Below are 16,456 nucleotides of genomic sequence, written 5' to 3'. Positions count from 1 at the left end.
GTTAAGGGAGTACAGGCTGTGAGAGGCAAGTTCTGTGGCATCTACAGGGTGGGGTCTCTGGTTTCTCTGGAAAGGCTATTGCCTTCTTTGAATAATTCTGTTTGTTGGCAGTGAAAGGAACCCTGCTTCTCCAACATCAGCAAAATCATGCCTAATCCCTCCTTCCAGTAAGAACACTGTGTAGCTGCAGAGAAGAGTTGGGACCTAAGCTTGTACTCATTCAGATCTGTTCCAATTTTACCAGATGCCAAGGCAGCTCTTAATTCTGGATATTAATTTTAGGTCTAAGACTTGGGTGTGTGCTTTCTTTACCAAGCTGTATATTGTTCTTTTTGTCGTCCCATGTCTCCCCCCCGCAGCCAAAGAGTGTGATACAGTCACTTCCAACTCTCCACCGAATTCTGATGATCAACATCAGGTAAGAATAATATTAACTATTTGTTGAACTGCAAGTGCCCAGAATGTTTATAAGAATGATCTAACAGAGCTATAAAAATGAAAATGAGGATGTGTGTGGCAGTGCATTCCTGTAATCCCTCCATCTAGAGGGCAGAGATGCCAGGATCATGGCGTCAAGACCAGACTGTGCTGTGTGAGACCCTTCTCAAAAGACCAGATTTGATCTGGGGCGATGCTTGCTATGGAAGCGTGAGGACCTGAGTTCAGATTCCCAGCACCCATGTAAATACAGGTGGATGTGATGACCTACCAGTGATCCCAACCATAGAGAAGCAGGAACGTTGGGGGTGGGGCAGGAGTAAGCTGGCTAGATGGACTAGTGGAAGCTCTGAATGCAAGTGAGAGGTCTCTGATATATATACAGTGGAGGGTAACAGTAGGAGACATTGAATGTCAGGCTCTGACCTCCACACACATTCAATAAAGCTCCACAAGGGTGAGTGTCTAAGGGTGAACAGTAGATTACAGTAGTTCTCAGCCATTTCTGTGTCTTCTTTTTTTTATTCATGCCATCTAAGCTTTAAAATATTAAACCTTTTATCATAAAAAAAACAAACAAACAAAACAAAACAAAACAAAACAAAAAAAAAAACGGGCTGGGGAGATAACTCAGTCAGTAAAGTACTTGTCATGCAAGTATAAGGACCTGGGTTCAGATCCCAGCTCCCATGTAAAAAGTCAGGCACAGACGTGTGTACCCACAATCCCAGTTCTGGGAAGCAGAAGCATGTAGATCGGTAATCTCCAGGTTCAGTAAGAGACACTGTCTCAAAAAAATAAGGTGGGGAGTGCCTGGTTCACATCTGCTTGTTTTCTCAATGATCACTGGCGTCTTGTGTCTTACATTGGTTGCCTCAATGTTCTGGCACTTAGGAAAAAACAGTTCTAAGCACTCATGTGCAGGTTTGGGCATGCATGAGTGTCCAGGAGCATGCCTAATGGCTGGCAGGGTGAGAAAGTTCAGTTTTGCAAGAAGCTGACTGACACCACATTGTGACTTCCAGAGTGACAGCTCCATGCTGAGTTCTCACCAGAAGCCGATAAAGTCCAGCTGCATCACATTCTCCAGCATTTGGTGCTCTCTGTGTTTTGATTTTTTTTTTTTGGCTATTCTAAAAGGTTATATAGCGTTGTTTTAATTTGCATTTCTGTAATGGCAGGTGGTGTGGATGGAGTGTTGTTTAATATGCTGATTTTCTATCTGTATATTTTATTTATAAGGAGTGTTTAGGGATTTGGCTTATATTTTGAAGATGCATTTATGTATTTATTTTTATTTTAAGTGTGTGTTGTCTACATGTATGTAAGGGTACCACAAGCATGCCTGGTCCCTGCAGAGGCCAGAAGATAGTGTATGGTTCCCTGGAACTGGAGTTACAGTTCTGGACTGCTCCATGTGGTCCTCTGCAAGAGCAGCCAGTACTGTTAAGCATTGAGCCATTTATCTAGCCCAATCTTGCCTGTTTTTAAATTGGCTCTTTGTGTCCTTTTTGTTGGGTTTTAAGGGTTCTCTGCATATTTTATATAGCTCATTATTAAAAGTATCTTTTGCAAATAATTCTCCCCTGGTATGTGGTCATCCTCTCTCTTTGGGGGGGGTCAGAGCCTTTAGTGGAGCAGAAATCATGGTTTTTGGGGGGGGGCACTGGTTGTTTTGGTTTGGTTTTTTGAGACAGGGTTTCTCTGTGTAACTTTGGAGCCTGTCCTGGCTGGCCTCCAACTCGCAGAGATCCATCTGCCTCTGCCTCTCAAGAGCTGGGATCAAAGGGTTTGTGCCACCACTGCCCAGCTCAAACATTGTTTAATGAAGTCCACAGGGACCACTGAGTAGGAAATTTTGTGACAGTAGACAAGGTCAGGGAGACCACTGTGCCAACCTACATGTTGAGGTAGACTTTGTGATGTTATTTAAAAGCCTCTGGAACACAGAGCTTTCCTGGAGGGCATTTCCTGGAGGGCATGCCATTTGGATTAATATTTATTTTTTAGTTAATATAAAAATGGTAGGATTAGGAAGGCATTTGAAAACGCAATTTGTTTTTGTTGCTCCTCCTTCCTTCTCCCCAGCCCCTGTGCCTCCCCAACCCAGTCTTCCCTTTCTACTTTCCCATTTCCTGTTACTTTCCTCTCTTCCTTAAGTTAGGGGACAGCGACACCCATTTGCTCTTTACCTGAAAGCCTCCAAGACAATAATCTTGGCCTGGGGATGGGATTCCATTGGCAGAACATCTGCCTGCCATGTAGAAATCCCTGGGTACCATTCTCAGAACCACGTGAAAACCAGCATGGTGACACACACCTGTAATCCCAGCACTTGGGAGATGGAGGCAGGAGGACAGGAAGCTCAGGGTCATTCTCAGCTGCAAGTGAGTTTGGAGACAATGGGAACTACATTAGATCTTGTCTCCTTCAGGATGTGGGGCATATAGCCTATAATTCTCATAACATTTTAAACATCAAGTCTTTACCCCAGGCCAGAGGTAGTATTCAAATCCTGTTCTTCTGGCTAATAATCCATTAGCCAGACTGCAACTTTGTAACCTGGCGATATCTGGCTAGATTCCTAGCAATACCACACCATCTTGATAACTGTAGCTTCATAGTGTGTTTTAAAGCTAGGCAATTAGAGCCCACTACTTTCCTCCAATTGACCATTTTAGATTGGATGAAATCCACTTTCTGTATCAATTTTAGAATCGATTTGTCAATATTCAGGAATAGCTTGCTGGGACTTTGCCAGCAAGTTGATTCTGTTGGTCCACTTAGGGATAACTGATGCTCTGTATCAATTACTGTTCCCCAAATTTTCACAGATGACAGGCGCCATGCACTGAGGGGACCTCTTTAGGTGTGCCTTCTACACTCTGTGAGTGGTCTTTTTTCTTACTAATTCCTGGCTATACAGCCCAGTATATTTTTGCACATTCTACATAATGACCTGCTTTTGAAGGCCCTAAGGATTTATTAAACCTTTACCAGCCTTTCTACTAATAATAAAAATACAGTATAACAGAATAGAAAAAAGGACTATCCTGGAATTCATTCCGTTGATATCTACGTAGTAAATAATTTCTAATAAATGAGATTTTAATTTTGTTTAGATTGTACATTATTTAGACACATATACATATATAAGAAAGTGTCACCTGTTTTCCGTAGAGTTGACTAAAGAAGTTAACAATGCCCTGTGGTTGACCTGAGTCCTTAGAGATGGCCATCCTGCTTGTCTTGGCTGTTCCCACATTGCCCCCAGAGGAGAGGCCTGCCATTTCTCATTGGTAGCAGTTGGTGTACCAGACCACATAAACCTAGATAGATTGTGGGTTTTCCCTCCGGTTCTGAACTCACCTGATAATGTAGGGTGTATAGGTTTCCTTTCTTGTTGTGACTAAAACCCCAACAGAAACATCTTAAGAGAGGAAGAATTTATTTGGGGTCACATACATAGTGGACTTCCTTGTGGTGGGAGCTTATGGTGGCAGCTTCGCAAGTCATGGTAGATCAGAAAACAAAGAACTAGCAACAGAGGTGGGTGTACAAAGGCCTGACCTTAGTGACCTAAGTCCTCCAAGCTGGGCCCCACATCCCAGACAGTCCATGACATCCATCGCCAAACAGTGCCAGACCCTGGGGACCAAGTGTTGAAAAGGGTAAGCCTGATGGCAACATTTCAGACTGGGACCTTACTCAGGGGCTGCTCTTTTCTTTGCATTGCATTGTGAGGCACCGGGTAGAATTCTAACCAGCAGCCTCGTTGTCTTGGCAGAGCAATGGGCTCACCAGAAGATATGCAGATGCAAGCCACTAAGTGCATGGTAATAACAGGGCATGGCAGGGACCAGCAGGCTGCAGATGCTATCTGCCATTAGTCAGCCTGGCAGGCCCCTGCCTGCAATTCTGGACACGCAGCAATCCTTTCAAGATCCAACAAGATCTGTTTCATAGATTGGCGAGTCCTTGAACTTTTTTTTCTGAGAGAAGATCAGATAGCTCTGGCTTATTTGGCAATTTCTTACTTTACCCCTAGCGTGAAGTTTATAGGACAAGGAACCAGCACTACCTGGTAAGACTGCAGATTTCCTTAGAATACACACATGGTATTTTTAACCCTAATAAGAGACACAACTGCTGTAGCCTGACACTCCAAATAGACCGGCTTTCCTTAAGCCAGGCCAAAAAGGTCTCTTGACACACAGTTGTCTGGGCATCGTGGGAGAAAGAACACATTTCAAGGGGTTGGAAATCACCTGCTTGGTGCTATGCACGTGGTGTTGCCATCTCCCTGCCAAAAACTGAGATGACTGGCAAGGAGTTCATGTCAAATTGAAGATGCTACCTTTGAACAGACGCTTTGATGTTCAAATGCTTGAACTGGGATGGCAGTATGGCTCAGTAGGTAAGACACTTGCTGCCAAACCTGATGACTTGAGTTCAATCCCTGGGACCCACAACCACACGGTGGAAGGAGAGAACCCAGACATTGTCCTCTGACATCCACATTCATACTATGACATTTGTGTACACACACACACACACACACACACACACACACACACACACACCTTATTTAAAATTAAATAAACAAATAAAATACTCATACCTGGTATAATGACTCACACCTGAAATCCTAGCACTTGGGAGGTAAAGGCAGTCAGTTCATCATCCTCAGCTACATACTCAGTTCAAGGCTAACCTAAGCGAGTCCTTGTCTTTAAAAAACAAGAAAAGAAAAAACTAGAGGCTGGAGAGATGGCTCTTACAGGGGATCCTATGACCTCTTCTGGTTTCTGTGGGCATACACATGTGACATACATTCACAGACACACATGCACATATATGTCAATAAAATCAATAAAAATAAACCTTCGTTAAAAAATCCAGCAACTAAAAGTGGGTAACAGGCCAGGAGGTGGTGATACACACCTTTAATCCCAGTACTTGGGAGGCAGAGGCCAGGGGAACTCTGTGAGTTCCAAGCCAATCTGATTTACAAAGTGAGTTCCAGGGCAGCCAGAGTGACACAGAGAAACCCAGTCTCAAAAAAAAAAAAAAAAAAAAAAAAAAAGATTAGAATTTCTCTTTCCGTCTTTTGATAAGCAGAGACCATCTTGTCCCAAACCAATAACCATCTGACTCTATCTCCCACCAGTGTTTAGTGTGCTCAGAGTACCCTAGCTCACTTTTTCCAGACTGCAGGTGTGTATTCCAGACCCTGACCTTGCAATGATTCCACTCCTCCCCTCCCCCATGTGCACTGCCCACAGGATGGTCTGCTCCTGGGTCATGGCCGTACTGGGAACAAACCCTGCAGCCCATACTCTGAGGCTTTCCTCTCTGCCCCAGATTTGCCTCTCTGCACACACACACACACACACACACACACACACACACACACACACACACACACACACACACACACACCTCCCTTGTTTGCTCTTCTGGACTTGTTTGTGGCTGTAGGAAGATGTTCTTGTCATTCTTGACCTCCAGTGGCCCGACACTGATCCAGGTTAATACCTTGGTTAGGCGTTTTGGTGATAATCTCACTGACATTTCTGTGGGACCTACCTTGTCAATTCTGAGGCTTACTGTCCCTATTTTCGATGATTGCGAATAATGGAATGTCAACCTTGGTTCCCATTGGTGCTACAGCAAACCCATGCTCCCCAGTGTCACTCACTATTTCAAAGCTAAGAGATTTTTCAACAATGAAGCTCCCCAGAAATAAACATCTAAAAGAAAATTGTAGTATTTTGACTTGATATGGTTTATTAAGGCCAACGGCTTCGACTTATTACTATTTTTTGGACCAAGTCAAGATTAAATATTTGTGGCCTTGTTAGGGCTGTAATCCTAGCTAAATGGGAGGCTGGTGCAGTAGGATCAAAGGTTAGATGTTGGCCTGGGTTACAGGATGAGTTTAAAGCCAACCTAGGCAACTTGGTGGGAATCTGCCTCAAAATGTTTTAAAAATGAAGAAAACAGTACTGAGGATAGTTTTCAGTGGTAGAACACTTACCTAGCACTAGGTTCAACCCTTTGTACTAAAAAATTATATATACATATATGTACACACATATACACATATATATGTATGTTTACGTTACATACACACAAACACATATACATATGTAAGTTTATATATGTGTGCATATACAATGGTATACACATATACATATGTATGTATACATACATACATTCATAGAAAGATATGGAGAAGTCCTATGATAGTCTAAAATGTTTTTCTTAATAATTAAATTGAACTCAGAAGTGTGCACAAAATTCATAAACCAAGGAGCAAGGGAAGTTACTAGAGACAATGACACCATCTCTCTAGAGATTGAAGAAGACAACGACTTAAGGCAAATGCAGACACTCCTGAAGATGGGAGGAATCCACTGGCTCTACTTGTATCTTATGAAGTAGGGGGGGAGAAAGGGACAGGGACCTCAGTGGTGAGTGGAGGGTCTGCATCAGGACCCAATAAAACTCAGGATAGTCAGCTGGTGTGTTAGTTAGGACTCTTCAGAGGAACAGAACTGGCAGAATGAATACACAGCAAAGGGAGATTTAGTAGATTGGCTTACAGGAAATGGTCTGTGTAGTCCAGCAATGGCTGGAGGCCTCAGCAGTCCCAATCTGGTACTGAAGACCTGAAAGCTTCCTGGAGAGGCTGAGGGCTTCATGTTGAAAGAAGCTGTTTATTGAAGTCAAGGAAAGATGACCACAGAGGTCGCATGCACAGTCACAACACAGTAGATAAACTTGCCAATGAGATTGAAGCTAACAGGCAAAAAGCAAAAGTGGTTCCCTTAATCCTTAATCCTTAATCTGAATCACAGGTAGACAGTCATGCCCACATGTAGGGTGAGACTTCCCATTTCCAATAACCTTACACGTATGCCCAGAGGCTTGCCTCAGGAGTGCTCTAGATCCTGTCAAGTTGAGGGCATCACATTGGAGGACCCTAGGATGAGTAGGGAACATCGAGATCAGATAACATGATGTGTGAGGTTTGTAGCTTTCTTTTCTCTAGCAAAGCATAGCAGGTTAGAACAAGATGGATTGGAATGTAGGAGACTCCAGGGATTTGTCAGGGACCCACAGTTATCAGACAAAACCAGCACACAGCGAGGAATGATGGCTGTTGTGTGAACTTGTCCTGGGGAGACACAGACAAACATCTGCTCACCCCATATAGGGCGCCAACGAGTGGCCAAAGCAATGACTCCATCCAAGAGTAGTTCGGTAAAGTGAGGTGATTGGATTTACCTATGGGAGATGGATGAGGGGTTGCTTGCAGGAGTGTGGGTGACCCCAAAGCTTCTGATCACTGACAAACCTCACCCCAACATGAATGACATCCTCATAGCTACACAGATGGACTCCCCTTAGTTAAGCTCCCACACTTTATATGATCTAGCATGTCCTGGGGCAGAATTATATATGTCATGGGCATGCTGACTGGATCTTAGGTGAGAGTCTAAGAACACTCCCACCACCTCCTGCTATGGGGAAGATCAATGAGCCTGATCTTGAGGGTCACTTACAAGTAGTCACAACCACTGTCACAAAGGCAGCAATGACTGCTATACTCAGAAGACCACTTTCTATACTTTTGACTTAGGAAGCTAAGACAAGAGGATCTCATATTAGTGCCAGCCTGGGCTGCCTAGTGAGACCCTTTCTCAAAACAATAGCAGCAAACAGAATCCCCTCCCTTAAGAGAAAACAGCACTCGGATGCTTGGCAATGACTAAGTGCATAGCAATGGAGGTGAGACCCAAGGGGGCATCTGGGGCTGAGGCCACAGAGCAGGTGGGGACAGAGGAGAAGCAAGGAGACTTTGTTGAAGGGAAACTTATGAAATGGTCTTGAAGATATGGGCTGCATTCTATCCACAGCTACCTCCCTCCTTTTTTCCCTCCCTCCACAGACATTTGATGCTCCAGACCCCACTGACAAAGCACACAATGCCCTTGCCTTGCAGCATGTAGTCTAGTGCTAAAGACAAGACTCCAAACCCAATGCCACAGGCACTGTGGGTGACACTACAGGATACTGTGGGAGGACCCAGGTCACAGAACCCACATGGGACATTTGGAGAAGGCCCCCAAGAGGAAGTGATATGTCAGCTAAGGCCTTATGGGGGCAGGGTGGGAGCCTTACAGAGCTAGGACATAGGAGCATTCCAGGTAGACACAGCCGCTTCTGTGGCAGCACCACCCACCCAGAGAGATGTTTCCACTTCCAAGGTTTATGGCTTCTCAGCCGATCTTGTCTCACTTGGTCCTCAGACCTGCTCATTTCCCTGCAACTCACGAGGGTCGCCTCGCTTCTCTCTGCTCTGATTCTGCTTTCTTCCTACTGCCCTCACAATGTAGGATTTGGGTACTGCTGGAGGTTGGGAGCTCCCAGCTTGCTCTCCACTTCTCATCTCTCTTTCCAGAACCTGCTCAGCATCCCTAGTTCCATCACTTGCTGTGGTCTCTTCCGGGGACCAGTCCTTTGAGCTGCTCTCAGTTTCTAGGGGCTATTGTATGTGGACCTGACCTCTTCCTTGTCTATAACCTCTTCAGAGCCTGCCCTGCCTTCCCTTCACCTCCTCTGCTCATCTCCTAGTGACCTCGTGACTGTTTCACCTCTGGTCTTCTTGCCTCCCCTCCCCTCCCCGATACGGAATCTGCATCCCAGACTCAGCCTCTGCCTTCCATGTGTTTGTACCTGCAGCCTGTCAGGTATTTCTCCTGCTAATTTTACACTGTTTTGGATGGCCTCATCCTTCCTCCAGTGAGCCCTACTGTGTGTAGATAAATCCAGCACTTACAAGGGCATCAGCCATTCCCTTCTGCCTGCTATAGCAATTTCCTGTTTTTCTGTGTCCTTGACAACTGCTGTAGGCTCTAGGCAAATGCACTCTTCTGCAACTATCCACTTTCCAGACCCCCAGCAGGATCACTCTCAACCACCTTTGCAACTGGGAAATGATCTCTGATTTATTTTGTCTTATTTATAGATTTTGTGGTATTATTACTTGTGTTTTTGTTGTTTGGTTTGCTTTTCAGAGACAGGGTCTCCTTAGCCCAGGCTGGCCTTGAACTTCTGCTCCTCCAGCCTCCACCTCTCAAGTGCTGGGGTTACAAACATGCACCAATGTTCCTGGTCTCACGTATGCTGGGGATGGAACCCAGAGCTTCACACATGCTAGACAGGCACTCTGCCAACCAGGCTGTATTCCCCACCTTTCTCTTCCTTGCGTCGTTCTCCACAAAACTCCCTCAGACAAGGTCTCATGTAGCCTAGAGTGGCTTTGAACTCTTGGTCCTCCTGCCTTCACCTCCCAAGTGCTGGGATCATAGAGGTATGCACCACCACACCCAATTTGTGTTTGGTGTGTTGAGGTAAGTTCTCACCTTAGCCCAGACTGATGTCTACAACCAGCAAATCCTCCTGCCTCTGCCTCCCCAGTGCTGGGATTATAGCTGGGAACCACCACATCCAGTTTCGGGTTTTGTTTAACGTTTTTGAGATGCTGATGATTGAACCCAGTGCCTGAACATATTGGGCAAGCACTCCTTCACTGAACCACAGCCCCAGCCCCCTCTGGCACTTTCAGTCTATGGAGACCTTCCTGGGGTACTTCATCAGTATCTCCTGAGCGCTCGCCATCTTCAGCCTGGCCTTTTGGTTCTTCTCCCCCTATACCTCAGGTCAAGGGCTCAGACCCTTGGACCTGTGGATATGAGCTCCTACACACAGCTTCTATACATCAACAGCACAGTAAACAAATGTGGAGTAAAGGCAGGAGCATTGTTTCAACAAGACCAAAATAAATAAGTAAGGCACAATTTAAGTCTTTTCTGATGTCACTGTTGGGAATTTCACATTAAAGTGGCAGTTATCAGACCTGGAAACAAAGGTCCTGGCTTATCGTATGTTTCATTTATCCTTTGAGCAACGTCTTGCTAGATAGCTCAGGCTGACCTGGAACTCTCTTGGAAGTTCTCACAGTGGTAGGATTACTGGCATGCGACACTATACCTGGCCACCCTGGACATTCTTTTGTCTTTAACCATTTCACAGAAAGTCTGAGTGGTGCTCCCTGCCCACACCCTGAGGGTGAATCTGACCAGCTGGTCTTGGTCTGTTATTCTCTAGATGATGAGAACTGGAACAGAATGAGCCAGGCAACACAGTTTTGACTTCTGGGAAACACTGTTTTATCAGTGACCCCTATACCACAAAATCTGTAGACTTCACCATTCCTATCTCTCTCTATGACTTGGGGTTTCTGTTCCATCCTTGTGGCCCACACTTCCGACTCAGTGAGCAGAGCTTACTGTGCTGATGTCAGAGTGAACAGGCCTGCCCAGGCCTGTGGATAGTCTGCAGATAGGAAAGGGCAGGTCTCCACAATGTCTTCAAGGCAGTGAGTGGAGTCTTGTGGGGGTGGGGCTCTCAGGGCTCCACCTCGTGACTGTGTGAGGCTGTGCTGAGACATTTTGAGCCCCTTCAGGAGGCTTCCTATAGTTCTTTCACACACACATTCTCTCTCTGTCTCTGTCTCTCTCTCTCTCTGTCTCTCTCTCTCTCTTTCCCTGGCTCTCTCTCTCCCTCTCTCTCTGAGAAGGGACAAGAAAGCACTGCAGAAACCCCATGGCTCCCAAGCACTCTGGCTTTGTTGCTGTCCTTGGAGAGGCAGGGAAGGCAAGAAAGCAGAAAAACCAAAGCAAGAATTGTCTCAATGCCTAGGGGGAAGGTCTGGCTGCAGGAATGCGCCCGTGGTAGGAGGAAAGCTAGTCTTGGGATTAGTAGATGTAGCTACACCTCGGAGAACTGGGATTGGTGAGTTCAGGGTTAGGGTTAGTTCAGGACAATGAGAAAGGCTTCTTAGAGGATTAGGAGAAAAGTGGGAAATGTTTAAAATATGCTCAATACAGTGACACCAGGGAGTTATCACTTTCTGTTATTCCTAAAACAGTGAGTTGTTGTAAAGCCCACCTTGGCCTTAAACCTGTAATCCTCCTGCCTCTGCTTCCCGAGTACTGGGATTACAGGTGTGTGCTACCATGCCTGGCCAAGTTAGCACTTCTTTACAAACAAAATTCAGACACCTGGTAATTAAAAGCCCCATGGAGCCGTGTGAATCCAACAGAACCTTCATGTACATGGGAGGCCAGTGTAGGTGATGTCTGCCCGGAGCAACAAAGTCCTAACTGCAGACTCCACTCCAGTGATGGATGGAGGGGCAACACCGGGTGATGGGAGAGACTGTGGTTGTACAAAGATGCAGCCCCCACAGCCAAGTGTGCTGGGATTGGTCCTCCCTGACAGCTTTGTGGACAGCACATGTCCTTCCTACGAGACCATAGAGAAGGCCACTGTCATCCTAAAACAGCATAACCCTGGTAGTAGAAACAGAATCCCAATCAGACAGGCAGGGCACTGTCTACCCATCCAGAGCTTGCCACTACTTTCTCATAATTTGCTTTAGCTGCTTTGCAATAAAACTTAAATCATAGAGAGGCTTGAGAGGTGAGAGGCTCATGGTTGAGTACTAACTGCATTTGCAGAGAGGACTGGGATTTAATTCCCCGTACCCACAGCGGGGCTTATAACCATCTGTCACCCCATTTCCATGGGATTCGATGCCCTCTTTTGGCCTCTGCAGGCATCAGGCACAAATGTGGTGCACAGACATACATACACCCCAAATACACATACAAATGAATTTTTAAAAATCTATAGGCAAGGTAAAGAATTGTGACCTGGAACGGGTGTTAGGAAAATGAATCCTTGGGTCAAGTGCCTGCTGAGCAAGCACCGAACCTGAGTTCAGATCCTTACACCCACATGAAAGCTAGGTGTGACTGATACATCTGTAACCTTGACACTGCTGGGGCCAGGATATAGAGACAGGTGGACTCCTGGAGTTCACTGACCAGCTAGTCTAGCTAGAGGCAAGAGACACGTTCAAAAGATAAGAAAGATGTAGAGAGATGGTGGACATCAACATCAACCCCTGGCCTCCATACATACGTACAAACACATCACACACACACACACACACACACACACACACACACACACACACAATGGCTTTTAGCCTAGACCAGCAGGTCCAACCCCAGGCAGAATGAAAACAAGACAAAGAAAATGGTTTGTAATAAGGATAAAATAAAACAGGAGCCATGGTTGCACACTCAGAGGTTGCATGCCCCCACATGTTTGAAATAGGACCCTGGTCTGCTTTACTTTGTCCAGTTTCTCCTGGAGCAGCTGTGCTCTGGGCTATTTCCACATTCTAGACCAATTCTCATAGCTCACCACCACTGAAGAACCATCCCTGAGCATCAGTCAGGCCCTCACACTTAGTTGGTAGAAATTTCACTAACAGGGAGAATTGACATTGTCATTTACTTGTGGCCAATTTTTGTTTTTTAGGGAGAAGAAAATGGCTTTCCAGACAGCACTGGAGATCCCCTTTCAGGTAAAGGATTGACTAAGGTTAGGGCATTGGCAATAGCTGGACAGATACATTAGAGTTATTCAGTGAATGTGTGTATCATTAACTTGTGCTATGCGTGTGGCTTTATAGCTATTTGACAATCAGCAGTTAACTTTCATCTGTGTTGATTATAATTGTATGTGTGTGCATGTATGTGTGCCTGTGTACATGCGTGTATTCATGAGTGTGCATGTGTGCATGCATGTGTTTGTATATGTATGCATGTGTGTGCATTCCTGTGTGCACAGGTATGTACCTCAGTTTTTGAGACAAGCTCTCACTAGGACCAGGAGGTTTCTGATAAGACTAAGCTAGCTGGCCAGGGATCTCCTCCCTCTGCCTTCCCAACCCTGGAACCACAGGCATGTCACCACACCTAGTTTTTTTACACAGGTTCTGGGGACTAAACCTGGGTGCTTGGGGCTTGCACAGCAAGCGCTTTGCTGAATGGGCTGTCTCTCCAGCCCCAATTGTACTTTACTTTTAAGCAATAACATGTCTCAGGTAACCAAGCGTAGAGCTTACCCAGTGACTCTTCATCCTTGTTATGCTTTCTGGGTACAGTAAGGGACGTTCCTTATTCCTGTGACCCAAACACCTCTGCGCAGCCTGGTGTCGGTACATACATTTGGAACACCATCTTTCATGAATACGTTCCAATCTCTTTGAGTGCCTGAGGGATTCACCTATCGAATGTGTTTTAATGGTGAATTCTCGGTCACTTCTATTCTTTATATAATCCCTTCTGAAAGGACCAAGTAACACCGAAGAGGGCAAGGGATTGTGGGAGGGGAAAACCTATCAGAACTGTTTATAACCTGCATGCAGAATAGAGTGACTTTCCATCCTAACTTGGCATGATCAACTAAATAGCAAGGTGTGTCTTCATCCATGTCTGCCCGCCATGCAATGCCATACTCAGATGGAACCCAGGGCCTTCACATGTTAGGCAAGTGCTCTGCCTCTGAACTGCATCCCTAGTCTCCAGAAAATGTCTAGAGAGGTTTCCCTCTGATCTAGCCCTCCTTCATCTGTGAAGGGTAGATGGACAAGTTTAGCATTTGGGCCACCATCAGGACCCTGCAGTTTCTTGTGCTACAGCTGCTGACCTGTAGTTACTCCTTGCGACTATGGTTTCCATCACAGTTGTGCATCTGATGTCTCCGAGGGAGCTGTGAAAACTCCCATGCCCTGCTGTCACTCCACACTAATTACAATAGAGTCTTGGTGGCTGGTCCAGATGTGAGGAGGATTTTCCCCCAGGGGTCGGAGGGAATCAGTGGGTTCCATCCCAAGTGAAGTTGAGGAACAGTTGCTTCTCTAGAGCCATTATCCTAACCCACAGCTGTCCACTGGGCCGTGCTGTGTGTTTGAAAGGGGCTTTAATGGATGATGTCGTTAATCCTTGAAGCCACTTTTGAGACCAGTGTCTGTGTTCACAGAGAGAGACTATGGCTTAGCATACTCCTGTGCAACAGGCAATCTGCCTGGCCACAGGGGGCCTTATCCCTAGCAACACTCTCTCACCTTTCATTTTCTTCCTGGGCCTCCATGGTTCAAGCTGGTCTTGAGCTAGCTATGTGGCTGAAAATGCCCCCTGAATTTCTGATCCCCCTATCTCCACCTCCTGAGTACTGGGCTCGACTGATGTGCACCCGTTTTATGCACTGCCACGAGTTGAATGCTGGACTTCAAGAAGGCGCACACCACCCCTGCCTTCCCTTCCACTTCTGATATGCAGCTAGGAGAAGTGACATATGATTGTACCTTCTTCCCTGGAGAAGCAAAATCCTCATTTATTCTCCTATTTAGCAAATACATATTTAATTTCTTTTTAAAATATTATTTATTTTTTATTTTTAATTATGCGTATGGGTGTGGCTATGTGAATGCTAATGCCCAAGGAGACAGAAAAGGGCGTGAGCTCCCCTGGACCTAGAGTCACAGGAGGTTGTGAATATCCTTAACTGCTGAGCCATCTTGCCAGCCCCTACTTTTTTAATTTCCAGAGAGAATTTGTCATTGGAGGAAGGGCTTGTTCCTTGTGATTCCAGTAACCGTCATTTATCCAATGCCTACTGCCTGCCCAGGCCTTATCTATAACTTGGGAGGCATCAGAAATGCTCCCCCAGGCCTGATGATTTCTTTGTTCTCAAGTCTCTCTTTCTTCCTCAAGATATCTCAAAGTTTGTCCTTTCAGATAGAATATTGCGTGAGATATGAGAAGTAGTCAAGGTATGGGAGGGATAAATGTATTTCATAAAAAAATAACCCCACTATCTAGAGTTTATGATTTTCTTTTCAATTTCTTACACATGGTCTTTATGTATATATAAATATATTCTCTATTTATATATACTTATGTATATTACATTTCTTTTATTTTTTACATTCCAATCCCAGTTTCCCCTCCTTCCTTTCTCCCTGCCCTCCTCTCCTTCCCCCATCTTACCTCCCATCCACTCCTCAGAGAGGGTAAAGCCTCCCTTAGGATGTCAACTAAGTCAGACAGGGTCTTTCTGTGCAGTCCTGGCTGGCTTGGAACTCACTAAGTAAATCAGGCTGGCCTAAAACTCTCAGAGATCTTCCTACCTCTGCCTCCCTAGTGCTTGGGTTAAAGGTGTGTGCCATCATGCCGTCAGGCTTATGATTTCAGCAGGCGGTTTGAAGTCCTCTCATGGATCAATTCATATGGATTCCAGTTGCTTTTCCACGTTATTCCCTGAGGTGGGGTCCTATCTATCCAGGCAGCTTGCTCTGTGGATCCTGTCTCTACCTTCTGAGGCTGTCGCACTCACACAGCATTTACAGAGGATGGGGGAGGGTCAGTCTGAACTTAAGTCCTCATACTTGTTTGGCAAATGCTTTAGCCACTGAGTCATCTCCCCGGGCCCTGTTTTATTTATATTTGAGACAGAGTCATGCTATGTAGCGCTGGCTGACCTGGTACATAGGCTAGCATGGCAAATACTTTATCGGCTGAGACATCTTCCCACCCTGCCTCTGTTCAAATTTCTTACTCTCCTAAAGCCACCCCTCAGTGACATCATGCGTAGTAATGTGTCATCTTATAGTAAAGTCACATCCCCACAAATTTCCAAGCTTCTGATCTTTAAACCCAGATCCAGACTCTGGAGACAGCGTTGTGTAGTTGATACTGCTCAGTGGATGTATCCACAGGATGGTGCCACCAAGGGCTTTAGTGAGTGACTTCCTAATACCTCTTTCCCACTAACTTCACCTCCCACTCACGTTTTTACCTGATGTTAATAAATGATGCCCAGAGGACTGAAGCGGAGAAGGCCGCTCTTCTGGGGTGGAAACCAGTTTTTTTTTTTTGGGTGAGGCCCAGGTTAGAGCCTGGTGCACTCCTCGGCCTGCCTCCAGCTCCCTGCACACCCCGGGGCTGCTGGCCACACTTCAGACAGAGCCTCTGTGAGTGAAGAAAACAGATAAAGCAGAGGCATGATAAGGAAACTATAAATCCCA

The 16,456-nt window shown here is 45.7% G+C and overlaps 1 protein-coding gene across 1 annotated transcript in view; it reads left to right on the top strand.

The window, feature by feature from the left end:
* Edaradd (EDAR associated death domain) overlaps positions 1-16,456 on the top strand; it is a 40,983-nt gene that overhangs the window by 17,736 nt on the left and 6,791 nt on the right. The window contains exons 4-5 of the mRNA XM_021228190.2: positions 360-418; positions 12,904-12,949. Of these exons, the coding sequence (XP_021083849.1) occupies positions 360-418; positions 12,904-12,949 (105 nt within the window). The remainder of the gene's footprint in view (positions 1-359; positions 419-12,903; positions 12,950-16,456) is intronic.

Source organism: Mesocricetus auratus, unplaced genomic scaffold (genome assembly GCF_017639785.1).
Source record: "Mesocricetus auratus isolate SY011 unplaced genomic scaffold, BCM_Maur_2.0 Super-Scaffold_100013, whole genome shotgun sequence".
Classification (NCBI taxonomy): Eukaryota; Metazoa; Chordata; class Mammalia; order Rodentia; family Cricetidae; genus Mesocricetus; species Mesocricetus auratus.
The sequence above is the reverse complement of the archived record's forward strand: the minus strand, read 5'-3'. Positions and strand labels throughout refer to the sequence as shown.